Source organism: Lagenorhynchus albirostris, chromosome 20 (genome assembly GCF_949774975.1).
Source record: "Lagenorhynchus albirostris chromosome 20, mLagAlb1.1, whole genome shotgun sequence".
Classification (NCBI taxonomy): Eukaryota; Metazoa; Chordata; class Mammalia; order Artiodactyla; family Delphinidae; genus Lagenorhynchus; species Lagenorhynchus albirostris.
The window spans coordinates 27118561-27146068 of NC_083114.1; the positions used below are offsets into that span (position 1 = coordinate 27118561).

A 27508-nucleotide genomic window follows, 5' to 3' on the forward strand; every position below is an offset into this window, starting at 1 on the left:
AACAAATCCAAGTAACAATTTTATTTTAGTCTACAGCACAATTTTTTAACATACATTTTAGTGGTTTTGACAGTGGTACTTTTGAGCAGACTTTAAATGGATCCACAAAAGTTAATACATTTAAAATAAAATATACACAATAAAACGAGAGGCATCCAGATGTTCAGAATCATGCAGAAGGGGTGGTCTGGTCGGTGTAATCACTGGATACCTTGCCTATTTAAGAATTCACCAGCAAGAGGCCATTCTTCTGTTCTTCATTCCCACATAATTTAACAAAGTCAAAGAGTTCTAAACATACACACACAATATAAACCCTCATTTAAAAGCTACGTCAGTACAAAATTTCAATGAATTGAATTCAATGTATTGTCAAACCAACAATTCAATGATCAAACCCATCACTAGAAAACAGGCAATAACAGCACCTGATCTAAAGGCAAGGTTATCTCATTTATTAAAACACCAACAGGAGATTAACCAACAAAGCAACTAATATGTTAATATAAGACATTGAAGGAAAACCAAAAACAATATATTAAATACCACTCCACTGAGCCAGGATATAACCCATGGACGACAGACACATGAGTTTATCTGTCAATCAGTGCTTTAAATACTTTTCCATGAAAAAGAGGAAAGTGTATCAGAAGATGCAAAGAAAAGGTAGAAATGTGAATTTATGCATCTAGTTCCATAATTTAAAATGACTATCAAACTGATAATATAAAGCTAAGTGACAATGACTTAACCATTGGGCACCAAACAGGCATGACCACTATTCGCTGTAATCCATAATGCTCTTCAGGAGTTTTCAGTGGATGGCCAACCCAACAATACTCCCTTAGTACAGACTAGATACTCATCTGCTGTTGAAAAAAAACCCTGAAGAAGACATGGCAAAGGCATAGAGAAAAAGTTGAACCTTTTGAAAAAGTTAATGATATCAAAATACTTTTCCATTGCTGGGAAACCAAACTAGGTCAAGTATACAGCCCAAAGCAACATGGAATTCAGAGTCAGAGGCTGGCAGAAGAGTTTTGGAAAACTTGTAGTTTTTAAAAATTGGCAATTTCTCCATGCTTAATAAAACTATCAGAAGAGGTATAATGTTTGTTCATTTGTGGAATGTTGACAGCTTGCTGCAAAAATTCACATGAATGAGGAACTGCAGAAATGCGCTTCAATGAAGTATTTTTTAAAAATTTACAAAAAACTGAAGTTTCTATTTAAAAAATAACCATGTTATGCCAAGATGAAACATGGTAAAAAGTAGTGTAAATTCTGTCCACGATTCTTCACACAGCTAATGGGAAAGTGATAGAAACCATTTTCTCTTAAAAAGGAAGTTTTGTTATTGCACTGACTTTTACAGCCTGACCTAGTAATTTAGAAAAATTATGTAGTAAAATCTGTAAAATTAAAATACAAAATTCTGGTTTGTAAACATCAGTTGGCCAAGTCTATCCAGAGTACTTAGTGATAGCGGAATGGAATGAATAATTAATTCACTACCTTATTTATCTGCTGTGAGGGGGAAAATTCCAGAACACAGCTTTTATACTTTCACAGTAATTATATTCAAAAGTTATAAAGTCAGTACAGCTGTCTTCTTCTTTTTTTTTTTTTTTTTTTTCCCTCTGTGCAGTTTTCAGCTCTTACCCCGCTCCTAAGTGCCATAATTGAAATAATACTGGTTTGGAGACCTAGTAAAGATTGGTCATAAATGTCGCATAAAGTCTGTAGGACTTCGGTAAAGATATTTCCAAATGGCATAGTAATGCACTGCAGCTGCCGTGGCCACGAACAGGTGCCAGATGGCATGGGCAAATGGAATGATGCCATCGCTCTTGAAGAACACAACGCCCAGGCAATAAATTAAGCCCCCACAGGCAAGTTCCTGAAGTCCATCGGTGTTACTCTGTCAACAGAGGAAAAGAATTAAAGGGTTTTTATGTTATTCTGATATGACAAGCTAAAGAGATCACTGCAATTTCCCCTAAGTCTCCTGATTTTCTAGACAATGAAGTAGCTCTGAACAGATAGAATCCTCATCTGTAAACACGAATTACACTTAAATTGACCTGGGTTACCCTGCGAATCAGCCGTCTTGATTTGACCAAGCAGTCAGGTTACAGGTCCCATGGGAAAAAGAAGCACCTTCTGCTCGTTTATACCGTGTTTAAGCAGACTGCAATCACATCTAAAATGAACAACAGCTCATTTTAATAAAGTACAATCCTTGGCTTTCATCTTCCTCTTTAGGAGCTTTCTTCCCTACACCCATGCCACTCCATTTATAATCCACATCTCAGCCTGGTTTTCACTCCCTTTGTCCTCCTCAAACACTGTTCTACACTAATCGCTTTTCCCAGACTCTTCACCTGCTTCTGTGAGCTTATGGCTTCCTTATGGCTGACAAGAGAAAATCATAGCTAGGAGTGACCTCTGAGATCTGAGACCATGTAGCACAATATATTTCCTAGCATTCTAGATGTTGCCAGGCCTTTTTGTCTTTATGTCTGGGAGTTTCTTAGCTTAGGAGGAAATTAACAGTCAGGTGTGCTTTAGCACAAAAAGGAATATTTATAGGCTACTCTTGGTTTTCAAAGACCTCGACCCATCTACAAGATTAGACTGGGCTGTATGAATGAGAGGGGAAGAGAACAGAGGCAGAGCTTAAGAAGCTGACAGAGAAACAAGTCAGAATTTCTGGGGACCAGGAATAGAAAGGTCTCAGGTTCTGCAAGGTGAGTGGAAACCTAAGTCAAGTCGTGGCAAGACCTAAGAAGGGGACAGGTGTGTGGGTGTCCCAGAGGCCTGGGCACTGATGGCTGTAACCCTGTTAGCCTTGGAGCAGGTCCTGGTGGCCAAGTCCAACAAGGAACATGGGGAAGCTCCAGTGCAGCCACCTACTTGAATGGCCCCATTGGCCTCGGCCAGAGCAGTGGCAGCAACAGACACGAGCTAAGAACCAAGCGTGAGGATCCAGGGCCAAGGGTGAGGATTAGCCCTATTTTCAAAGTTCACATAAGCACCGTGGTTTTCGTAAGATCAAAAGATGAGGAAGGAGCCAATCCAAACTGACTGATACTGGACTTCTTAACCTTGGTAAGATGGCACATCAGTCAGATTTTGTTTTATTTAAAAAGTAAAACATAGCAAAACAAAACACCAGCTACATTTATTAGTTCCTAGAGGTTATAAAGCAATTAGTATCCATTAATTATACAAAATTCTCTGTGTATGTGTTATTAGAGGCATTTTCCTAGAGAGGATTGAGGTTTTCATGGGATTCTCACAGGGGCATCTGACTCCCTAGTGAAGACTCACTCATCCAACACAACCTCCTTAATTTAGAGATGAAGAGGCTAAGGCCAGAGAAATAAGTAGCCTGAACAAAGTCACACAGCTGGTTGCTGCCCCGAAAGACACCACTCCTTCTTCTTCCACTAAAACAATAAACAAGAGACCAAACCAAGCACTCAGGTTGGTTTTGACATACATTCTGTTAATAGGTAGTTCCTCAAGATACCACATCTGCTTATCAACTTTCAAAGAACCAGAACATAGTTAATCCTAAAACAAACAAAACCAGGTATGTTTTCTTCATTATCAATGTCATTACTATGTTTCTATGTACCAGGACTTGTTTGAAGCACTCATTTAATCTTCACAACCCTAACTTAGGTACTATTTTTATCCAAACTTTACAGACGAGAAAACTAGAATACATAGAGGTTAAATAATCTACCAAGGTCACGTAACTTTTAAGTGTCAGAATCAGGATTTGAACCAAGAACTGAACTTATATTCCTTTTTTGGGGGGAGGGGGAGTTTAAAAAATTGATGATTAATTTACATAGTGTAATGCATAGATATTAAGTGAACAATAAGGTTTGCCCTTCCACTAAGGCAACCACTGTTCTTATTGCTATTACCACAGACTAAGCCTCTCTGTTCTAGAACCTCACATAAATGGAATTAAACTGTATGTACATTTTTGTGTCTGGCTTCCTTTTTGCTCAATATAATGTTTTTGAGATTCATGCATGTGCTACTGTATCTCAGTTATTCATTCCTTTCTATTACTTAGCATTCCATTGAATTATTTAACATAATTTGTTTATCCTTTCCATTTTGGGGCTATCATGAATAAAATTAACATTTATATTGTTTTACAAGTCCTTTTGTAGATACATGTTTTCACTTTTGTTGTCATAAATTTATGCTTAATTTTATAATAAACTGCTAAACAAATTTCCAAAGTGGTTATACCATTTTATACTCTCCCCAACAATGAATTAGGGTTCTAGTTATTTCACATCCTTGCTGGATTTTGGTGGCATCAGTCTTTTTAATTTAACTTTAACTATTCTATAGGGTGTGTAGCGGTGGCATGTTGAGGTTTTAATTTTCATTTCCCTGATTTCTCTGATGACTAGTTACACTGAGCAGTTTTTCAAGGGCTTACTGGATACTTGTATCTCTTTCTCTTTGTAAAGTGTCTGTTCAAGTGTTTTACCCATTTTTATAGGATTGGCTTTTTATTATTGACTTAGGGTGCTACAATATTTGATATACATCCTTTGTCAGATACTTATAGAGAAAGCAAATATTTTCTCCCAGTCTGAGCCTATTTATTTTCAAGTTCATTGATCTTTTCTTCTGCAGTATCCCATCTGTTGTTAAACCCCTCCAAATAAAATTTTTTCTTAACATATAGTTTTCAGATCTAGAATTTCCATTTGGCCCTTCTTGCTTGTCTAGTAGTATTTGTCTGGATAATGGATGCTGAGTTGTTAAAGAGGATAGATTTTGTTGCCTTCCTCGAAGGAATGTGGAGTTTGTTCCAGTAGGCAGTTTATTTACCAAAGGATCAATTTTATCCTTTCGAGGTTTCTGGGCTTTGTTATGGCAGCGCCAGAGCCGCCCTCACTCTAGGGCCAGAGTAGCTCTTATCCTGAGGTGTGGTCTTGCTAGGGTCAATGGAATACCTAAGTTGTTCAGCATGGTATCCCCGCTCTGGCTGGCTGGAACTCTGGTATCTCCCAGTACTAGGCTCCTTCTGGAATCTCCACTGATCTCACAGCCTTCCAACAGCTATCCTCAGCCAGGGCACAAATGCAGCTTAGTATTCAGGCAAGGACTCAAGGAAACCCCTTGTAGATTTCTGGAGACTCTTCTCTGTGAAGTTCCCTCCTCTCCAGTACCCTGCCCCAAAACTGCAGCTGGCTCGGGAGGTGAAATGCTGATTTGTTTCCTCCACCCAGACTGCTGCTCTTGGACTCCATCTTCTTTCGCAGTTTGGAAAGCATTCCAGGGAGAAAACTGCAGTGCGTGTGAAGTTCATCTTTTGGTTTCTCTCCCCGCAAGGATCATAGTCCTATATGTCTGTGTCCAACACCAAAAAATAGTTGTTTCACATACTTTTCCCACTTTTATAAGTTCTTTATGGTAGAAGGGTAATTCCGATACCCATTATTCTGACCAGAACACCAAAGGTTTGAGTCTTCATCACTTGTACCGTTCCTTTGTTCCTTCAGATGGCCTGTGTGGTTCTTTTTGATCTGGTCTCTGTCTAGCCCACCAGCTTTATCACGAGACTTGTGCTACCTGCATAATTACACCCCCTCATGCATACATGCATATTCAGATGCTCGTGCTCTCCGCATCTCTGGGGCTTCCTTCATGCTGTATCCTTTTCCTGTACCACCTGCATCACTCCTTCCATCTCTCGGCTCCTATTTGTCTTTCTGAATCAGCTTAAATAGCATTTCCTCTGGTAAATCTATCATGTGCTCCCATAGCAAGCTGTACTTTCCCCAATCAAAGACACTGTAAAACTTTACGGTAATTTCTTATTTTATATGAATTGTATTTTTCTGCTTGATTCTAAGTTCTATCTGGGCAAGTGTGGGGATTTTCCTGTTTGATTAACATAAACATTAGTCACTTGCTATTGTACTTGAAAATGTCAATGAAAGATTTAGGCTAGTAAAAATACTGGATAAACTTGCTCTTATGGATACCCAGAGGGAATTTACTTGAATTTACACTCTAATGATTAGTGACCCATCAACACAGACCTTGCTCTGGGTGTCTTCAATCGCCCTCTACCTATATGGCCTTCAAGGAAGATCTTCTCATTTCTGACTTTCACCTCCCTCCCCTCACTATTCCCTGTTGCCTTTACCAGCTAAAGTGTATGTATTTTTGCTACGAGGTAATTATTAAAGCCATTATAAATCTCATATCTCAAAGAACATATCTTGATACATTCTCATAAGACATACCCTCTAAAAAAACATAAGCAAACCTATAAATCCTAAACCTCTTACAGGTGTTTTTGTGACCAGGGCAAGAACTATACATGGCAAAATTACATTCTTATAACTTGCCTATGAGCTCAGGAGGAAATTATAGGTACAATTCTGACCCTTGTAGCCTGAGAAGAGAGTTCAAACTAAACACACAGTGGCTGGTGCCCCAAAATGCAGAGTGTAGGATTGGGAAAACATAAGCTAAAGGCACAAGTGACCAGTAGATGGGATCGTGAGGTTGTTTTGTTATTGTTTTAAATTGACGGATAAACTGATGTCTCAACAGTAATCAGTCTGAATGGGAGTACAAAACACATAAGTGCAAATGCCTACTACAGGTAATGAACGCCACACTTTCACCCATCAAAGTCCCCAAAAGAAAATTTCAAGCAAAGTTTAAAAAAAAAGCACTTTCCTGAGAAAGAGAAATAATAGGACTTAAAACCAAGTGAAAGGAAAAGTAAGAGTGAAGAAATTTGAGAAATATCCAATAAAATGTTGAGCCAAATGACCTTTTGAGGTCCTTCCAATTCTTAAGTTTTAAGAAGTCATGGGACTTCTCTGATGGCACAGTGGTTAAGAATACGCCTGCCAATGCAGGGGACATGGGTTCGAGCCCTGGTCTGGGAAGATCCCACATGCTGTGGAGCAACTAAGCCCGTGCGCCACAACTACTGAGCCTGCGTGCCACAACTACTGAAGCCCGCACGCCTAGAGCCAGTGCTCTACAACAAGAGAAGCCACCACAATGAGGAGCCCACACACCACAATGAAGAGTAGCCCCCGCTCGCCGCAACTAGAGAAAGCCCGCTTGCAGCAACGAAGACCAACGCAGCCAGAAATAAATTAATTAATTAAGAAAAAAAAATTTCTGCTCTAAAAAAAAAGAAGTCACTAATTTATATTTTCTTCATTGTAAGAAACCTCAAAATTTACCCTCACCATGGATTTAGGGTTAAGACACTAAGTAATCCAAGTAGAAATTTCCACCTTCAAATAATCTCACAATTCTTTGGGAAAAGGGTGGGAGTGGAGGTGGGGTGAACAGAAGGGTTATCCCAAAGAACAAATGCAGCAGATTATCATATGGAAGGAGTCACACTTAGATGTATAGCTTTTCCAAACTACAGACAGTAGGTAGTACAAGTTGTGGCACTTTGTAATTTATATATTTTTTCTTTTGAATCTCTAGTTATTGGACATGTCATCACTTCAGAAAGAAAAGCTTCAGATCGTATCTATAGACATATTAAGAGTCACAGTGATTTAAAAGAAAATAAGGTGAAATAACTTAAATTATGAAGTAACTTCTTACCATTGATGTCACCACCAAGGCTGGAGAAAACCCCATTGTGAGATAGAAAAAGAGCTCAACCACCTTATACCTGCAGAATAGAAATGTGTTAATTTAATTTAAGTTAATTTAATATATCTATTCCTACAACACTCAGACTATTTCCTTACCAGTTTTTCCCTTTTTCTTTTGAAAAACAAATGTAAACTCTTGACTATTCAAATGAAATGTATTTTCCCTGTATGAGACCATTAGGGCTCTAACTGAAATACTGTAGTTGAGTAACAATGAAATAGCATTTCTTTCAGGACTGATAAGGCATCAAATTCCACATACTACATGCAAAACGTTCTCTGCCAAAAGCTATCATTGAATCCAATTCACATGCATTTTCTGTTTCTAATCCCAGAGTGTTTGCCTTCATCACCATTCCAATCCATCGTTATAAGACACTGAAATTATGAAGCTGCACAGGGAATAGCTTGGAGCAGTTTATCAGTGGCAAAGAGATGGGAGCCCTAAGGAACTAAGGGCATGTGTTTTTTGTTGTTATTGTTTTTTGTTTTCTTTTTTTCACTTTTTTTTTGGTATTTTTTTATTTTTTGAGGGCATGTGTTTTTGATTGTCTCTTAATTTTGTATCTGTACAAACCCAGTTTGTAAGGCTCATCACCTTAGGTGCAGAAGTCTGAAAATGCTAAAAAACACACTGTACTGAAATTCAACTTATATTTATGCCTAATCAAACTAGACTCTAAGTTCCTCGAAGGCAGGGACCAAGTTCTGTTTATGTTTGGGTCTGCAGGGCCTAGAACAGTATAGTGGCACCATTTAGGTTCTCTGTAACACCTGCCAAACCAAATGGCCAAGTGTGACTCGCATCTCATTCTTAGTGTTTTATACTCAAAGTCCACCATGAAGTAATCATATCAGGGAACTGGGGATGAATGTGGGTTTGGTTTATATTAGAAAGTCTTGAATAGGAGAAAAGATAGTTGTCTTACTTTACTTCCTAATTTATCCAAGGATATAAATTAGGGGTTTGAGCCTGAGAAGCAAACTGTTCCTTTGGATATATATATATAACGCATAATACCACTCAGAATTGCTAATTATGGTCAAAAATGCATTTAAGTGAATTTCAAAGTCAGAGAGAAGTTAGCTAAAACTACCACTTTCTTCTGAAAAGAGAAAACAATTTATTACTTTGTGACAAACACAAGTTATGTTTAATTCTGAGGGCCATTCTGCCAAAAACAATAGATAAATAATTTAATAAAGTGTATCCAATGACAATTATATCATGGTTGTGAGTTTCTCAAGTTCAGGCATGTGAAATAATGAAAAGAGCCATGGAACAGGAACTAGGACACATGGGTCCTAATTCCAGATGAGTCACTAATTTGATGCATGTACTAAACATTCTCATTTTTTTTTTTTTTTTTTTGTGGTACGTGGGCCTCTCACTATTGTGGCCTGTCCCGTTACGTAGCGCAAGCTCAGTGGCCATGGCTCATGGGGCCAGCCGCTCCGCGGCATATGGGATCTTCCCGGACCGGGGCACGAACCCGTGTCTCCTGCATCGGCAGGCGGACTCTCAACCACTGCGCCACCAGGGAAGCCCAACATTCTCATTTTTTAAACATGAAGCACAAATAGGTAACCTTGAAGGTTTCCTCTAGAACTAAGCTGCTAAATTTCAATACGTTTTCTTTTTATATTGCTTCACACTTAAGACTAGGAGATATGAATAACGGGTTAAAAAAGGTGTGTCCCATGGTGAGGATACTAAGGGTTTAGATGCCCTTCCAAATGTCCCCTTTCTCAGGGAGTCCTAGGTTGGAACATCCTCTGGGTTTCTAACTAGGTGCTCTGTGGGGGCTTAATAGCTATTATCTTCAACCTTCAAAGAAACTTAGAAAAGCAGTTATTTTTCTCATGTGGTAACTGTAAGTCATAGAGGATAAGGCTAGTTTGCTAAGACTAGCCTGCCTGAGGATGTGAAATGAGGTCTGACTGACTCCAAAACTGTAGTTTTAGATGAGGGACAAGTGCACCTTGTCCTTCAACTATATATCACACAGCCACCATTCATTTCTGTCTGCAGTAATCTGTAGACCAATGATGAATATCAAATGGTTTTAAAGATTTGTTAAAACAATACATATTCTAGTTATGTATTTCTACTATTTTGAACTGCAAATATAAATTATACTGTAATGTAGATAAAATTTAGGAAGTTAATTTTAAAGCTATCAAATGTAAATTATTTTCTCTTACTTTTCATGGTAGAGAAATACATAAATGGTTCCTCCAGCTGCCATGAGCCAGATAAACCAACGCATATGAGATGCCAGGGGTCCAAGTTCACGGAGATTTAACCTAAAAATGTAAACAGACAAAAAAGAACAGAAGTGATAAATGAAGGGAATTCATACAACCTGTGTTTTCCTCTGCTCTTGAAAACCGGGAGAGAAGGTACCAGGACAAGACCAGAAAGAAAAAGCAGTCAACATGCGGTTGGAAGTATTTGGGCAACTGGGATAAAATTAATAACTCAAGGATAAAATTGTCATTCAAGCTTTAAGACTCAGAATTAGTTCCAATGTGGTTTAAAAATAGAACCAGCTAAAAGGAGACATGTAGAAGTAAGTCCCAGCACATCTGTGATGCCCGACTTTCCTTATTAGGCAGACTGCTGTAAAGCCTACTTGCCTTATTGTTCCTGACTACGTATTTGGGAGCAGATTGTTTACAAAGCTTACTGAGAATGCAACAAAACCCTGAACCAGGTCACATACACACAGTGGATACCTAATACACAGACCAAGTGTCTCCATTATCAATTTCTCCACCAAGAGAGAACATGAGAAGGTCTAGCCTAATACATGTTATGGAAGATACTCTGTAGATTAGAATTTAACCATGGACTCTTGTGAGGCCTGAATTTAAAATGCTGCAAATTCATCTGTACTAAATTCAGACTAAGAATAGATATGAAAATAAAATGTTCTGAATGGCTATTACTACAAGATTAATATTTCCAAATGGAAAAGGTTCCACCTGCATATCGAAGACTACATGCGAACAAACTGCCTACTGTAATATTTGATTCCTCAGTCTACATTTAAAATTTTTATTTACTTATTTTAAATTGAGGTATACTTCACAAAAGCCTTTAAGTATTCTCGTTCCAGTATGATTCAGACCTATAATTTAGTAACAGTTACTGGGGAGAGACAGCACTTACTTTTTACTCCAACAGATAATTAGGTTTCTTTTGAATGATGGATGCTGCATTAGTCAGAATCTAGAGGCCTCCTGTTTCTAATGATATATAGTCGATGGCATAATATGAATTTCTGAGTGGTTAAAACTGGACCATATCTTGATAGAGGAAAATCAATGTTTCTTTAATTATGGGTTACAGAGCAGCAAAAGACTCTATCTGATCTATACCAAAAAGGCAGGAAGAACAAGGACACTGAACTGAATAGTAGGTATTTTAAATAGCTAACTAATTAGGCTACTTCTCTTATTCATATAGCTAAAGAAATGAGAAATGCACTCCATACATAGTAGCTACTGTGCTGTGAAGACCAACAGTATAAATTTCAAAAGTGACCTTGTTTTCTTTGTACGTATTTACAGTATTTCTACTTAAACAATTAGGTGTCCAGGTATTCTGAGCAGCAGCAGAAGCATATAGAAAGAATATGGAAGGCAAAGGTAATATATTTCAAAGGTGAGCGTGCTGCCTACATACAACTTAGCAGCACTTCTCTCAAACAATCCAGTGCCACATAGGTATTCTGAATGGCAGTAACATTCTCCCCTTAAAATCTGCAATCTGACCCAAGTAAATCAAAATGGGAAAGAAAAAAAAGCATGTATGTGTGTTGGGATGGGGGAACCGGGGAGCAGGGATAGGAAGAAGGAAGGGAAGGAGGACCGAGAATTCTCTCATAAAAACACTATCTTCAAAAATATAAAGACTGTATCTTACCATGGGGCGTAAGATGCAGCAATGAAGAAATAGATAACCATTCTATCACACATGTGAAAGCAATGCTCCACTGTCCTGTGGGGGGGGGAACAAGTTAGAGTTTTCAGAAAATTTTACAACTGAAAGTAGGGGTTATCACTCCACTATGTCACAACTGCCACTCTTGTTCTTGGTTCTCATGGCATTTGTAACTTGGCCTTCAAAGTTGCACAGCTATTTTTAATAATATGGAGCCACAAGTAAAAGCTCTATATTATTTTTAAGATTGCATATACCATAGATCCTCTCCATGTAAGAACCCCACAATAATCAGGAACTCAAAATCTGTCTTTTCTGATATTTTCTATTTTTTTTAGATCCTGTCTAATAGGAAAATGAAATTCCTTGAGGGTAGACCACCTCTCAACCCCTATCATAGTGCAGGGCACAAAATCATGAAGGCTCAGTAAATACTCCCCAAAGCCACATTCTTTTTAGAATGTCTTAGAAGCAGCTTTTACTCCAAATCTTAGTGTAGACAGTAAGCTGCAATAAAGCAAATTTAGAAACTAATCTAGGAACAGCAATAACACAAACCAGAAAAAAAAAAAAAAAACGCTCATTTGCTGTCAAGAGGGTAGCCACCTGGGCTGCTGCTTCTTTTTTTGTTTTAACAAACTTATTTATTTTTGGCTGCATTGGGCTTTTGTTGCTGCACGCAGACTTTCTCTAGTTGCAGTGAGTGGGGGCTACTCTTCGTTGTGGTGCACAGGTTTCTCACTGCAGTGGCTTTTCGTTGTGGAGCACGGGCTCTAGGTGCACAAGGCTTAGTAGTTGTGGCTCACGGGTTCTAGAGCCCAGGCTCAGTAGTTGTGGCACACGGGCTTAGTTGCTCCGTGGCATGTGGGATCTTCCCGGACCAGGGATCGAACCCATGTCCCCTGCATTGGCAGGCGGATTCTTATCCACTGTGCCAACAGGGAAGCCCCGCGACCTGGGCTTCTAACCAAGTTTTTCCTTCTAAAACTGAAGAGTCAGGAAATGTACAAAGATTTGGCTCATTGAGGTCTATTCACAAAACGGATTAGACAGAATCCGCCCTTTACTGAAGTTATTTATTTATTTATAAATTTTTGGCCACACCATACAGCGTGTGGGATCTTAGCTCCCTGACCAGGGATCAAACCTGCGCCCCCTGCAGTGGAAGCGCAGAGTGTTAACCACTGGACTGCTAGGGAAGTTCCTGAGGTAATTTAAAAGTACAAATGCATTGCATTGTCTTGAATCCATTTTCAGTCCAAGGGGTAGTAGCTGTGGTTTGGTGGCGCACAAGTATTAGATTTTGCCTCATCACACACTCTGTGTCGACCAAAGCAGGCTGAGGATGTTTTAGTCACTGTTAGTGCTAGTCACATGTTAGTGAAGAAGTGAAAATAATTTAGGTGTAAAAAAGCAAACACTAGATTAATGTTTCTCAAACTTGACTGCCTTGCAGAATCGCCTGGGGAGCTTATAAAATACAGGCGCAAACTCCAGTCCAGAAGATCCTGATTTAAAAGGGCTAGAAGATGTGGTAGAAGATGCAGGGAAGAGAAGAATAACTCCTTGGATGACTGTGATTCCAAGCCAGGTCTGGGGTCTTTCTAATTCTGCTTTCTAGACTGTTATGCACTGTTGCAGCAGGTAAAGTCAAACGTGCAGTTTCATTCAAGACCCACCACCCATCTCTGACCCTCACTCTCCCCAAGGGTGAAGCAGTAGTAATATCATCTGTATCACAGAGTGCGTGTGAACATTAAATGAGACGATGTAGCCATGCATTTAGCACAGCACCTAGCACACAGTAGGTACTCAATAAATGCTTGTTCCCTTCCCTCTTTTACTTAAATTAAGGCTATACTTAGGATATTTTAAAGAATTAATGCAGAGCAAAAATCCACATGTGGCTTATGATTCTAGCAGTGCTATTTCAAGGTTCAAGAGAGACTGATTTCTATTACATCGTCTCAGGCCCTGGCAGGGAGGCCCTGAATAACGAAGCAGGCACCTACAACTCTTTGATTCAGATATCTAGACAGCAAAGCCAAGTCAGCCAAGGGAACCACAAGCACTGGATCGTGCCAAGAAGATAATGAAGTGCTCCTGCCTCTGGGCTCTGCAACAGTGCACCCTGAAGAGCCAGGACAAGTACTTCTGAGGCTTGCTTTTGAGTGTGTACCAGAGCTCCCTCGTGATTCAATGCTGTGGTTTTATGTTAAACCCTGGGAACTGTCAGCTTATAGGCAAAGGTAGCAAACTGCCAACTAGAAGCAATATTGTAAAGGGTGCAGTGGAAATAAACCTCGGGACTGGGAGTCAGAGATCCTGGGATGATGATCAGATTCTGCTGGAATCACTGAGTCTCAGTTTCCCCAGGAGAAAATTATGGGGTTTGGATCAGAGGTTCCCTAAGGATCCTTCTAGCTCTAAAAGTCTGATTTTACATATGAGGAAACCAGTAATCATCATATGAATCCCAAATCCTGCTCTTAAATAAAGCATATCTTTTTAATATTAGATTGTTTGAATAACGAGATTTTTTTGAACATTCTATCTATAAAACCAAAAGTTACCTTGTTTTTTAATTTTATTTATTTATTTTTTGTCTGTGTTGGGTCTTCGTTGCTGCGCACAGGCTTTTCTCTAGTTGCAGTGAGCGGGGGCTACTCTTCGTTGTGGTGCGTGGGCTTCTCATTGCGGTGGCTTCTCTTGTTGCGCAGCACGGGCTCTAGGCGCGTGGGCTTCAGTAGTTGTGGCTCATGGGCTCTAGAGCACAGGCTCAGTAGTTGTGGTGCACGGGCTTAGTTGCTCTGCGGCATGTGGGATCTTCCTGGACCAGGGCTCGAACCTGTGTCCCCTGCATTGGCAGGCAGGATTCTTAACCACCAGGGCAGCCCCCAGGGCACCACCAGGGCAGCCCCCAAAAGTTATCTTCTAATATTACATTAAATCACTCTAAGTCTGTTCTGAGTCCTCCTTTTTGAGAAGAAACTTTGTCCTTTTGGGTTGTGCAGAATCCGTTTCATAAGCAACTAGATGGTGCGCTGCTACATTTGTATCACCCAAATTAACCCTTCACTCAAAGAATGAATGCTTTTAAGTCCTCACTGGGAGACTAGGGATCACAATATTGTTTGGAAAGTGCTTGACAGCTAACTGTAGCAACATATGTGAATTTTGTTTGAGTAGATGCACGGGACCTAATTCTGAAAGCTGAACTTTGCAAAACAGTAAACCCGAGCTGTGATATACCTGTAGTACAGCTGTAGTGATTTGTAATTTTCCAATCATTCTCACATGCATCATCTCATTCACCTATCACAACAGCCCGCCAGTCGGGCATTACCATTCTCATTTTAGTGATGAAGAAACTGAGGCTACACAAGACTAAGTGGCAGGGCTTGGACTCAAGGCCCAACTGGTGACTGCAAGTCCAGAGTACTGGTCATCACCCTGCAGCTTAGGATGAGCCATGCTCATCCTTAGTGTGCTGACACACTGGAAAACAGGTGTCAGGACTGTACATTGTAAGTCCTGGGGAAGCAATGTGGTTTTGTTCGGTTTCCGAGTAAAGACCTGCTTTCTTAAGACACAGATAGGGGTGCTCAAATTCTGTCCAATCCATAGGAAATTTCCTGAGTGTTGGGACAGCATTAGACTCTACCAGGCAGGAAAATGTGCACTCTTTGCCTCACCTGACCAAAGCATGCCAGCGTGAGAGGCTAACCCGAGCCAACTATTGTGAGTGACCTGTTGAAACAGCGTACCCTCCACTGTACCTTAAGTGGCTCTTTTTCCATGATACGATGTGAAATACTGTGGAAACAATGAAGAGGGCACAGAGGCCCATTCCATAAATCCATGCTGTTATCTTTTCCCAGCAGTCATCAGACAGCCGGTGGAGGAGGGCACTGCCCACAATGGCTGGAACAATGAGGAACTGAGAGAAAGGGAAAGAAAAGTAAATATTCAGCAAAACACTGAATTGAGAACTTTATTAAATATACATAGGTTTACCAGGGGCAATTTTAGGAAGATCATTTTAAAACAAACATTTGCCTTTCCTGGATAATCATAACGAGAGCCAGATGAAGTTGTCCGTTTATGGCACTGAAAACAAGTACTGCTGTTTAGGGCCCAGGACCTGTGTCCACCAATGGGTACACAGTCAAGCAGTAAGAATGAAACATTACTCAATTGTTGCAAAACAAATGTCCTCTATCCTAATTTTGTTAGTTAAGAACATGTTTCATCCTATTCTCTAATGTGATTTAAGGTAGGCACTTAAAATATTCAAATGGCAAGCATGTACCCAGATTTCCCAGGGAGGTCTTGATCTTTAAATATTCTTTCCTGTTTCCCCCATGTGCTACTGAAATCCCAATATTTCAGCAAAGGGTAACTAAATGAATCAAGTCAGTGACTATTATGTACATACCACACTCAAATAAATCATTTGTTCAAATCATATGTCCTGATTTCTAGTTCGGATGTCTACATTCCACCAATTTCCGAGCTACTGCAGAGTGAAAGGGTTATTTCATTTTTAATAGCACCTTTCATGTAGGCAAGAGTAATACACTCCTACTTATTCAAATAATTTTAAGAGACTAGAATCTTAGAGAGAACTTTGCTTTCTGCACCACATTTTACACTACATATTGACACAAATTTCAATGTCTAGTCATATCAGTGTGACTAGTAAACATTTAATAATAACAGAAATCATCAGAAGAAATAAACTACTTTATTAGATAGTGGAATAAACATACCTGGCAAAGAACACAAACATTAGCAATCTTATCTTTTTTTATCTCCAACACCTTCTATTTCCCTCTTGAAACAGAATATTAAATCTCCCAGATGAGATCAGCACTGAATTTCAAATGCTGAAGTATTCAATGGCCCAGAACAGAAAGAAAATTAAGGACAACAAAGTTTTTCATAAAACAATTTAATTTTGAGATTATGTCCTTTCTACTTTTTTCATGTTAAAGTATCTTCTCTTTAATGAAATATGACATTAGATGGAAGTTTCTTGTTTTGTCAGTTTTAGAAATTTTACTGCTCTCTGAAATCCAAAAATCAGGGATACAGTTTAGTAAGTTTAATAAGATAACATTTTCTGTTCTGAAAAATTAATGTGGATGTTTTGTCAGTTTTTCCTTAACTTTGGTTTCTATAAGTGTTCCTTGTGACAATCCAGAAGAGATAAAACTAAGGGATTATTCAGGTCTATCTCAAGCAAATATTCTTCTTAAAGGTGAGCTGTGCATCTCAACAGCCAAACCATTATATTTAAATGCTCAACATTATGCTAAGTAATAAGCATTTCATTGGTTGCTTTATTTATTTATTTTTATTTTAAATTTATTATTTATTTATTTATTTTGGCTGCGCTGGGTCTTCACTGCAGCGCGAAGACTTTAGTTGTGGTATATGGGATCTTAGTTCCCCGACCAGGGATTAAACCTGGGCCCCCTGCATTGGGAGTGTAGAGTCTTAACCAATGGACCACCAGGGAAGTCCCTCATTGGTTGCTTTTATTGGTCAGTATTATAAAAACTATCAGAGCACTATTTTCATAACTTTTATCAGTGTTCTGCAGTTGGTAAAGGCATATCCATAAAATGGTGGATGTACATTGGAACAATAAGTGAAGGAACAGGACATATAAACTGTTATTCAAACTTTTATATTCTTTATATCCTAATGCTGACCTAGATTTAAATACACACACCCCTACATTTTCTTAGGGGCCTGTGGACAATTAACTTCAGAAGTAACTTTAATCTCTGTTAAATTCATCAGACATTTAGTTAAGAATAAAAGATGGAAACAAACCAAATGCCCATCAACAGATGAATGGATATATATATTACACACACACACACACACACACACACACACACACACACACACACACACACAATGGACTATTACTCAGCCTAAAAAAGCATGAAATATTGACAATTTGCAGCAACGTGGATAGACCTAGAGATTATCATACTAAGTGAAGTAAGTCAGACAAAGACAAATACATGATATCACTTATACGTGAAATCTAAAAAATAATATAAATGAATCTATATACAAAACAGAAACAGACACAGATATAGAAACTTATGGTTCCCAAAGGGGAAAGGGAGTGGGGGATAAATGAGCAGTATGGGATTAACAAATACACACTACTATATATAAAATAGATAAGCAGCAAGCACTCACTGTATAGCACAGGGAACTATATTCAATATTTTGTAATAATCTATAATGGAAAACAAGCTGAAAAATATGTGTGTGTGTGTGTGTGTGTGTGTGTGTGTGTAAATATATATATAAAAAACTGAATCACTTTGCTGTACACCTAAAACTGACATAATATTGTAAATATTATATTTATACTTCAATTAAAAAAAAAGAATAAAAGATGGATATCCAGGCAAGTATAGTTGACAATCAAATTAGGCTGTTTTTTCTTTAAGACCAAGTTTGGACTCTAAACATTTTGACCCTCTGGTGTTGTGAAGCTCACTTCACAAAGCGTTCACTAATGCAAAGACAGGGGTCAGCTCAAGGCTAGAGAATTCCACTAAATCCTTCCTGCCCTGAGAATCCAAACCATGGGTCCAGGGAGACTGTCCACTAGTGAGGTTACTCCAAATTTCATTATTGAAGCCCTTTTAGGGAATCCGGGGCAGGCATGTCAGGTACAAACTTTCTTCTAAAGAAAAAACATTTAGTAAGATTTCAGCATATTAATTATTTAAATAAAAATCTTTTGAGCACCTAAAGAAAAAGGACAGTGATGAGAATAACGTTTCAGTTTTACCAAGTAGTATTTGAATTCCACTATTACAATACATAAAACTGATACTTTATAAAGTTTGATTTCTGCTAAGTAATGACTAAACAGCATTGTTCTATTAGATTACAAAGAAATCCACCAAAAACTAGCTTATTTCAGGTTTATTTGGTATCATGACCTCTTTATAGAAATACTGACTATTCTTTGAAGAAGGGTTCAAGAAATGAAAAGGCACAACTTGAATTCAAGCAAGTTTTATTCTAATAACATATGTATATAACCTACACATTGTACTAACACTGTCTAAAATAATTAATTAGCCTGTTCTAACACTTCACTAAAGGAATAAATTGGTCTCCTTCTCTATTTCTTGTCTTCAGACTATATACCAGCCACCACTTTCCCCTCAAAAGTCTCACTAAATACAACTTTCAAAGGGAATAATGAAATCATAGATAAAAGGAAATTTATATGACACAAGAAAATGCCAATAAAATGAACTTAATAGGAAAACTATGAAAATACACACATATTTACAAACACCACAGACAAAAAGAAGAAATGCATCCAAGTGTTAGCAATTTATTTCTAGGTAGTTCTGTTTTTCTCATATATTCTTCAGTGTTTTCTATGTTTCTTATAATGAATATGTTTTGTTTTTATAAGGAAGAAAAAAATTAGGAATTTAGGGATTAAATCAGCTTTTTCTTCTACTATCAAAAAAATTAAGAATTTAGGGATTAAATCGACCTTTTCTTCTACAATATGGACTAACATCTGCTCTGAGAAGCAAGGACCACTGTGGAGATGGAGAGGATGTGGCTACCTGTTTTAGGGGATCACTCAGGGAAAAAAACCACCTTTGTCAACAAATGGTGAATTCTTCTTGCCAATAAACACGCTGACTGTCTTGAAAAGGTGATTCATTTCATTCCAGGGGCGACAGTCTTCATAGTTTTCTTTGTCTTTTTTTTTTATAACTAAGGTACTTACTATTATTATTCTTTCAAAGACAATCTTGTCTGAGAAAGCAAGTCCAGGATAGACAGAGCTGACTGTAGTCGGAGCACTCAAAGTGTCTGACATGCTCACAGTTTCTGGTGACATGACCTAGCACTGACACTTTGGCAGGTAAGGTCACAGAGGTGGGTATACCCGACTAACGGGGCTGAGGTTAACAGAGATGATTGCCCCTTCCTCCCACCAAAGCCCTTTGGGAAGGATGGAAAAGGCAGAAAACTCATACTCACTGCATGTGTGTAACAGTTAGCAGCATGTTCATAACAAGTTGGTTTGTAGCGGCCGTTGGCTGGGGCCCGGTGGTTCATGAACCTGTAGAGACAAAGACATCACGTGAGAAAAGCTCAGAGCGTGTAAAGAACAATGGTGAAGCTTGTCAGTGGTTGTTTGGTCTATTCTAACTGAAGAGGTGACTGCTGGAAATACCTAGTTACGGGATCAAAACCAAAGCCACTAAACAGGTGTAAACTGAGCCAACAGCCATAATCCTAAAGCGAATGCCCTAGTTTACTGGATTAAGTATTCTTTCAGTTCATTTAGAAGAAAAACTTTCTACCTACCAAAAACAAACAAAAACCATATCCACAACTGGTACCCCCACAGTAAAAAAAATTAAAAATAAAAAAATTACAACCAAATCTTAAATCTTAACAGAAAAAAAAAAAAAAACAAGGTCATTTTTCTAAAGTTAACAAATACCAGAAACCACCATTTAATGCAAATTCAGTGTATTTGAAAGGTTTCTATTTCTTCTCTCAAAATGTATAAGCTTATATATGTAGACCTTTAAAGCCTCCATCCCATGACTGGCAGGCCTGTTGAACTAGTTTCCGTCTATTGCATTACTTGTTCTGGCACCAGACAGCGTAAATAAATGATACCTGGCTGCCTCCTGGCACCTGAAACAAGAGGTACGTTTTCACCTGCATTCTTCCTGAATTAAAAGTTTCCTTCAAAATCTAAATTTGTGACTAGCACCAGATACCCTGGCTATAAAATTCATAAACACATGTGTATGTATCTAAATATCAAAATCTGTTACACATATAGACATACACCCATATTCCATATCCCCTCTGGGCTAATTTTGCGGCAACCAGCAAAGCAGTGAAAAGCACAAATACCATCGGACATGAAGAGATAAACAGCCTTCTTCTATTTCAGTGTGTGGGTGAGGATCCCCCCAGCCCCAATTCATACCCATGCCATGTTTCATGAGGGATTCTGGTTTAGTCTGTGTGTTCTTTAGAAGGAGGGAGATGTAAACTCAGGAAGATAAAAAGGCAGCTGCCTGAAAGAAGCAGATGCAGAGAAATAATGGAGGTAAGACAGCCATGATGGCATTCAGGTCTCAGCATTCAAGCAGCATTCCTGTGCTTGGGGCATGCAAGATGTCAACAGGCTTTGCACAATAAAGTAGCTTTTTGCTTGAGCTAGGTTAAGGGGGTAGGGGGAGGAGATTCCGTCACTAGTCAGTAGTCACACCTTATTAATTAACATGATGCAAAAATGGTACCAGGCTAAACCAAATGGCACAGCCAGGTTGCCAAAAACTGACTAAAACACATGGTCAAGCGATTCCAAACAGTGCTCACTTTAAGAAAAGACTAGCCAACACTTTCTCCCTGAGAAAGTGCCGGTTATCCCTAGAGCAAATAAATAAAGTGGCAGTCCCTGCTAACCCAACATAGAGAGTTCAAGTGGCAGATCCACTAGCAAATGGATTTGGGACCTTTAAGATACCTTACTTGGACCACCAATGGGTAGCTATCTAACTAGCATGCAAAATATACACATATGGAATGGAATTCACCAGATGGCTTGGAAACTGTTTAAGAGAAATGTGCAGTTAACAGCTTCAGAATTATTCCAAGCTATTCTCACACATAGATAAATAAATCTTTTCTCCCCTGACAATCCTTTAAATAATTTTACTAAATTTCCTAAGGAACGAGAGTGTTGCTATACGGCAGTTATTAGTAAAAAGGAAAATAATTACACTCTTGGGAAGGATGATTTAAAAGTGTCCCTAGCATTCAAGGATCTACCAAATCATTAGCCTGAGACATAACGACAGGGCTATAAGTAGCATATCCTATTAGGAATTGTAAAGGGTAAAGAGCAAGGCTCCGGGATGGTTGAAGGTAGATTAAACTGTGAGCACTCTGTGCAGGGTACAGTAGGTAGGGTTTGACTACCCACCACAGGCTGCAAACTAAAATAGCAATTTATATCTCTGGCAGCCCAATCTAAAAATAGTCAGGCTATTACACAGTGACAGGGATAGACTTTCAAATTTTCTCCTAAAAGCAGAGAAACTCGGTGGCCATGTTTGTGACAGCTTAGTTCCTGCCCACCTGGAATCACTCAGGTTAAAAATAAACTCAGAAGTTGCAGAGAAAAATATCCCACCCATGTGACTTAAGGTAGTTTCTCCTTAAGGGCAGGGCCAAGATTCCTGCAATACAGAAAGGGAAGAGCAAGTATTCCAGGCACAGATCACTGCCTGGGGCCCCATGGGACAGCACATGGTTCTGCCGGGAAATTTACAATGCATTTTTCCATTTCTCTCTGATCTGCCAGGGTACAATCAAGCCTCCAACAAGGCCTCCTGCAGAAATCACTATGAAGAAATTAGTCGCCCAAGACCTAAATGGAAAAGCAGACGTAAAATGCAAATAAACTCCCACACACCGAGCCTATTCTCTTCCCCCCAAAAAGAATGAGGAAGGTTATCAAGAGTTATGGGAAATAGCACCCACTTATGGAAGACACCTCTACTTAAAGCAAAGCCACCCTAATGGTTATCCAGTGCTAGAAGACAGCATCCAGCCAGCTTCAGAGGGTTTGAGGGAAGGTGATTAAAGTTTTTAGTTGACGAGGTTTTGTTCATTCATCCCCTCACTTTCTCTTTCAACACTCTCTCCACTTCCCTTGGCCCAGTGTCCTCATGCTCTCCCGGTGATAGAATTTCAAAACTATGGAGAGAGGGACCTGGGGACACTCCTTAGCACACTTTTAATTTAGCCCAAAGCAGTGGCCTTCCGAAGGTAAATCTGCAACCCACCAGCAGATCTCAGGGGCCTAAGATCAAATCTCAGAAGTTGTCCTTGATTCCTCTGTGTTCCCCATACTCCACATGCAAGCGCCATCAATGTTACCTTCAAAATATATTCCAAATCAGTTCCGCTCTCTACAGTTCCAAAGACCCTACCTTAAATCAAGACACCGACACCTCTGGTCTGTAAACATACAAAGTCTCTGGTCTCCCTGCCTGCCCACACATGGGCTCTCTTCTTTACTCAGCAGCCACAAGTCTATCAGCACCAGATCACATCAAACACTAAGCAGAGCTTAAAATCTGTCTGGCTTCCCAAAGTGCTTGGGATAACACTGCATCCTCCGCAGGCCACAAGCCCTCACCCACTTCTCCAGCCTGGTGCTACCTTCCTCTCACTCTCTGCCTCCAACCAACCGCATCCTTTCTGCTCCTCAAACCACCCAGGTCTTATCTGCCTCAGGGTGTCTGTGTTTGCTGTTTACTTCTAACTGGAACATTCTTCTCCAGAATGCCCAGCTCTCCTCTCACCGGTCAAACTCATCTCAAATGTAACCTCCTTAGAGAGGTTTCCCTGACCATCCTACCTAAAGTATCACTTCAGCCCTCCTCACTCCACCAGAGCCCTTATCATAATTAGTAAGAATTGGACTTTTTGAACTTGTTTATTTTTTATTTCATTTTCTCCCACTGTAATGTGAATTCCATGAAGGCCATCTTGTCCACCATTTCATTTCCAGTTCCAAACACAAGGCCCAGCTTATTGCTGGAGCTTAATAAATAAGTGCTGAATGAATGAATAGAAAGACAGACATTCTGCCTGCTGCTGAAGTATTTTATCCTACCCGAGAAAGATCCACTCGTCAATTAGTTTCACTGGGGATTCTGTATGCAACAAAGAAAAACAGGCAGTCTTAGGGCAAAGAGAATCCTCAATCTCGTGAAAATAAAATTCTCAAAGGCCAATACCATGGACATTCCAAGGGCTCCTTCAACATCACTTGATGGGGCAACATAAGCTGACCCCTGTGCACAACCTTACTAATTAGCTTCCCTATATGAATAAGCATGATGTTTAGGAAAAGTGTCTGCTGCCAGAGGTAGTGATAGTGGTGGGATACATTTAACTTAAATAAGGGAAATGGCACATATAAGGAGACTACCCCATGCCTATGATTCAATGCTCTGAGAACACGCCAAAAAACAAACAAACAAACAAAAAAAGGCAATAGGCAGTCCTGGAAGACTTCTAATGCTTTAGAATTATATGCTTTGCCACATATTCAATTTGAAGCTAACCAGTGGTCATGAGGCTGGGGTTAAGGAAAGGAGCATCCTTTTCCTTGGATTTTTGGTTGCCAGGCTGGAGAAATGAGCATGCACCAGTAAGATACCAATAAGATACATTAGAAGCTCTGGGTCCTAGGCCTCTGCGCTGTCACACAGATGTTGTGATGTGGGTGGGGAGACAGAGGTGAATGGCTGCATGGGTGGTGGAGAGGGACATGATATTGAACCCTTCAGTGTGCCCCTTCCTTGCTGTGTGATGATGGCAAGCTCACTTTTATTCTCTAACCCTATTTGTTCTTCTATTAAATGGGTATAAAATTTGCCTCCTAGGGTTACAGTTGAGGATGAGATGAGTAATCTACAAATACCCAGCTACTGCCTGGCACCAGTAGGTACTTAATAAATGCCAGCAGGTATTCTAATCAGTCAGAGATGCTGTGAAAGGGAGAGAATGACTCTGTGTGGAGGGGTGGTGGAATCAAGTGTGGAAGGGTTAAAGCACAAAAGATGAAAGGTGTCCCACTGGGGTTTTTCACATCCTAAGCTTTTTGAGAAGCCATGCCTGCATAAAGCCCTCCACTTATTACACTGGGCTAGGCATCCCTACAGCCCTCCTCCACAGATACGTCAGAACTCTGGAAGTTGATCCAAAGCCACAGTGACCGCCAAGTTTCCATTATGAACAAACCAGCAAGGTGTTCAGGTTTTCTTATAATTTAGACATAGCCACAAACTATGGCCTAATGAAATGTTTTTATTGCAGTCAAATGCTCGTCAATGGAGTCCTGGTAAATCTACCAGAAGGAACACATGGGTTCAAAGATAGTGTATTCCTCTTTCTAGTTCCTCTGTCATTTACCTACTTGTATCTCTCCTGAATGCTCAAAAGATGTATAATAAACACAGTTTTTAAGAGATGCAGAACAGTACTCTCAACATGTCAATGTATGAACCACAAAAACCATGATTTTTTTTGTTATATTACTTTTTATTGGCAGGCTTTATTTCTAAGTTCAAATTGACTCTTAGAAATATCTTTCCATTTTAGCCTATAATACAGAAAAACAAGAAATTATGGGATCATTCATTGTTCAAAGAAAATCGGGGTAGTTCTAGATGTCATCAAGAAAATAACTGTTAAATATCCATTGATATTGTGCAGCCGCTGAGAAAATTACAATGTCTATGCTGCACTAAAAGAAAACGCCTGTAGTTTTTCATTTTTAAATGAATGAAGTAGAGCGCAAAATCACCTTACAACTGTGATAATAAGGACTGGATAGATTAGCTTCCAGCAAAAAGAAAAGTTCAGGGCTTCCCTGGTGGCACAGTGGTTAAGAATCCACTTGCCAATGCAGGGGACACGGGCTGTAGCCCTGGTCCAGGAAGATCCCACATGCCACAGAGCAACAAAGCCCATGTGCCACAACTACTGAGTCTGTGCTCTAGAGCCCGTGAGCCACAACTACTGAGCTCACGTGCCACAACTACTGAAGCCCGCATGCCTAGAGCCCATGCTCTCCAACAAGAGAAGCCACCACAACGAGAAGCCCGTGCACCACAATGAAGAGTAGCCCCCGCTCGCTGCAACTAGAGAAAGCCCACGCGCATCAACGAAGACCCTACGCAGCCAAAAATAAATAAACAAATAAATTTATTAAAAAAAAAAGTTCCATCAGCTGAAATGGTAGTGTCCTAAATAAGGTTTGTTTGTTTTTCATTTCTCTTAACACTTTTAATGTTTGTGCGACAACCAATAAAACGGGTTCCTTTTCTTTTTCTTCTTTCTAGAGAAGAACTGAAAGGATAGAAAAGAAATACAACTCTTAATCTAACAAAAACCAGTAATTTCACAAAATATGGCCACTGTTCTCTGAAAACAGGAAGAGCAGAGATGTGCAGAGAAGTAAGACCAAATCAAACAAACCACATGCACAGAGCTTTGCCAACCATTACTGAACCTGTGTTACATCCTCCCTTAAAGCCCCTCCAGTCCTCATGGCTGACTTCATGTTCTCAAGCCAGAACACCATGGTTTCGTTTTGCCTTTAGAAGTACTGATATGATATCCCACTAGGGGAATACTGCCAGGCATTCAACACCCTGAGTGATGAGCAATATTCGGAAGTTAATCCAAGTCTTCAAACTGATCACCCTTCTGATGGCACAATCCACCACAACCCTCCCTGTGAATATTTCACTCCTTACCCTGTGGGACTGGAGGAGGAATAAGATCAGAATGGGAGAGGGGGCGTCAAGGGATTAGGAACTTGGAAAGAAAAAAAAAAGTGCACTTTAAAATCTTGAAATAAAAAGCAGTGCCTAAAAACTCAACAATAACCTCCTTGGAAGACTTCATGCATTCTTTGTCTTTTTTCAAATTCCCCCTGTCACTGCACACTAAGCTAGCCTGCTCAGGGTGAAGGTCTGGGAATGGGGACGGCTGCCTGATTCAGACAAAGGGATGGAGAGTTACCACAACACAGGAGAGGTGAACTTTCACCCGCTTAAACGAAGGCGATTAGAAAAAAAAGCCCAGAGCTTCCTCTCGGAACTATGGCCAGCCTCCATCCATTGCTAGATGGCAGACACCCGGGGTCAGGATTAAGGCCACGGTACCTCCCCAGGCCGGCGTTACCATCGGCTCTCCAGCGAAAGGGCAGCCGGCCAGCCTTCCGGTGGTGCCTCCTCGGTTCCTCCTCCTTGTTTCCTAACACCGGCTCCTCAACAGCAGGTCTCACCACCCGGACGCTAACTTGCCCCTTCGCGGCGCCCCCAAATAGCACGCCCAGGGACTCTAAGCCTGAGTACCCTCAGGGCCCGGACTTGGCCAGGCAAGACTAAACCAGCAGAGCCTGCCTCAGTTTCCCCGTTGCTACGGCCGTTCAAAGACAAAGCACCTAAAACGGCCAGCACCCCCGCTTTACCACAACTCTCGCTGCAGGGCGCAGCAACGAATGGGCCCCGGTTCCGCCCGCACCGGGAGCCCTCCAAGCTCCCGGTAAGGGATGGAGGGCAAAGCTGGGGTCGGAAGACTCGGGGGCAGCGCCTGCGGCTGGGGTTCGGGTTCTCAGATCAAGCAAGAGCCCCGCCTGGATGGGGTGAAGCCGGGTGAGCAATGGGATACCGCGGGAGAAGGGCAGGCTCGTGGTCCGAGGTCTGGGAATCCGAGGTTCGCAGATCGCGAGGGGGACCCGGGACAGGCACGAGATCCTGGTCTTTGGAGGAAGGGGATCACCCAGGGACAGCAGGGAGGGGAATCCCCCGGGAGCCGGTCCCCGGCCGAGGCGCGGGATCCACAGGGGATGGACCCAAGTGAGGAGCCGGGACCCACGCGGGAGGAGGCGGGATCCAGGACCCGGTCCCGGCACGGGCGGCGGGGCGGGGGCGCCATCCCTCTCACCGCTGGAATCGGTTCTGGAACCGCATTGATCCTCTGCTCCTCCTCGTGGGCCAGGAGCTCGGTATCGTCAGCGCCGGCGGCCGGGCGCGCGGCCCTCATGGGCTTGGGCTGCTCCGGAGGCCGCCGCGTGCCCGGCGGACCACTCGGCCAGGCAGGGTCGGAGTGGGCCAGGCCGGGGGTCGGGACAGGGCCGGAGCCAGACCTGGCGGCTGGGGGCGGGAGGGAAGCCGCTTAAACGGCCCCGGTGCCTCCCGCCTCCAGCCTCCCGGCTCCTCCACCCACTGTCGCCCGC

At 40.8% G+C, this 27508-nt stretch overlaps 1 protein-coding gene across 2 annotated transcripts; it reads right to left on the reverse strand.

The window, feature by feature from the left end:
- MMD (monocyte to macrophage differentiation associated) lies at positions 1-27508 on the reverse strand. 2 transcript variants are annotated; one of them, XM_060134632.1, is made up of 7 exons: positions 27217-27508; positions 19696-19777; positions 15420-15580; positions 11623-11697; positions 9897-9998; positions 7639-7708; positions 1-1921 (listed from the first exon to the last, which is right to left on the reverse strand). In XM_060134632.1, exons 1-7 carry the CDS (start codon positions 27240-27242, stop codon positions 1721-1723), a joined length of 717 nt encoding a protein of 238 aa, XP_059990615.1. In that variant the 5' UTR covers positions 27243-27508; the 3' UTR covers positions 1-1720. The 2 variants fall into 2 exon arrangements, with proteins under 2 accessions (XP_059990615.1, XP_059990616.1); XM_060134633.1 differs by lacking the exon at positions 11623-11697.

Coding starts and splice junctions, on each gene's coding strand:
- MMD (XM_060134632.1), bottom strand. CDS start 27,242: ATGCGGTTCCAGAACCGATTCCAGCG. Junction 19,778..27,216: donor TTCCAGAACCGATTCCAGCG/GTGAGAGGGATG, acceptor TTGTCTCTACAG/GTTCATGAACCACCGGGCCC. Junction 7,709..9,896: donor GTATTTCTCTACCATGAAAA/GTAAGAGAAAAT, acceptor TCTATTCTGCAG/GTATAAGGTGGTTGAGCTCT.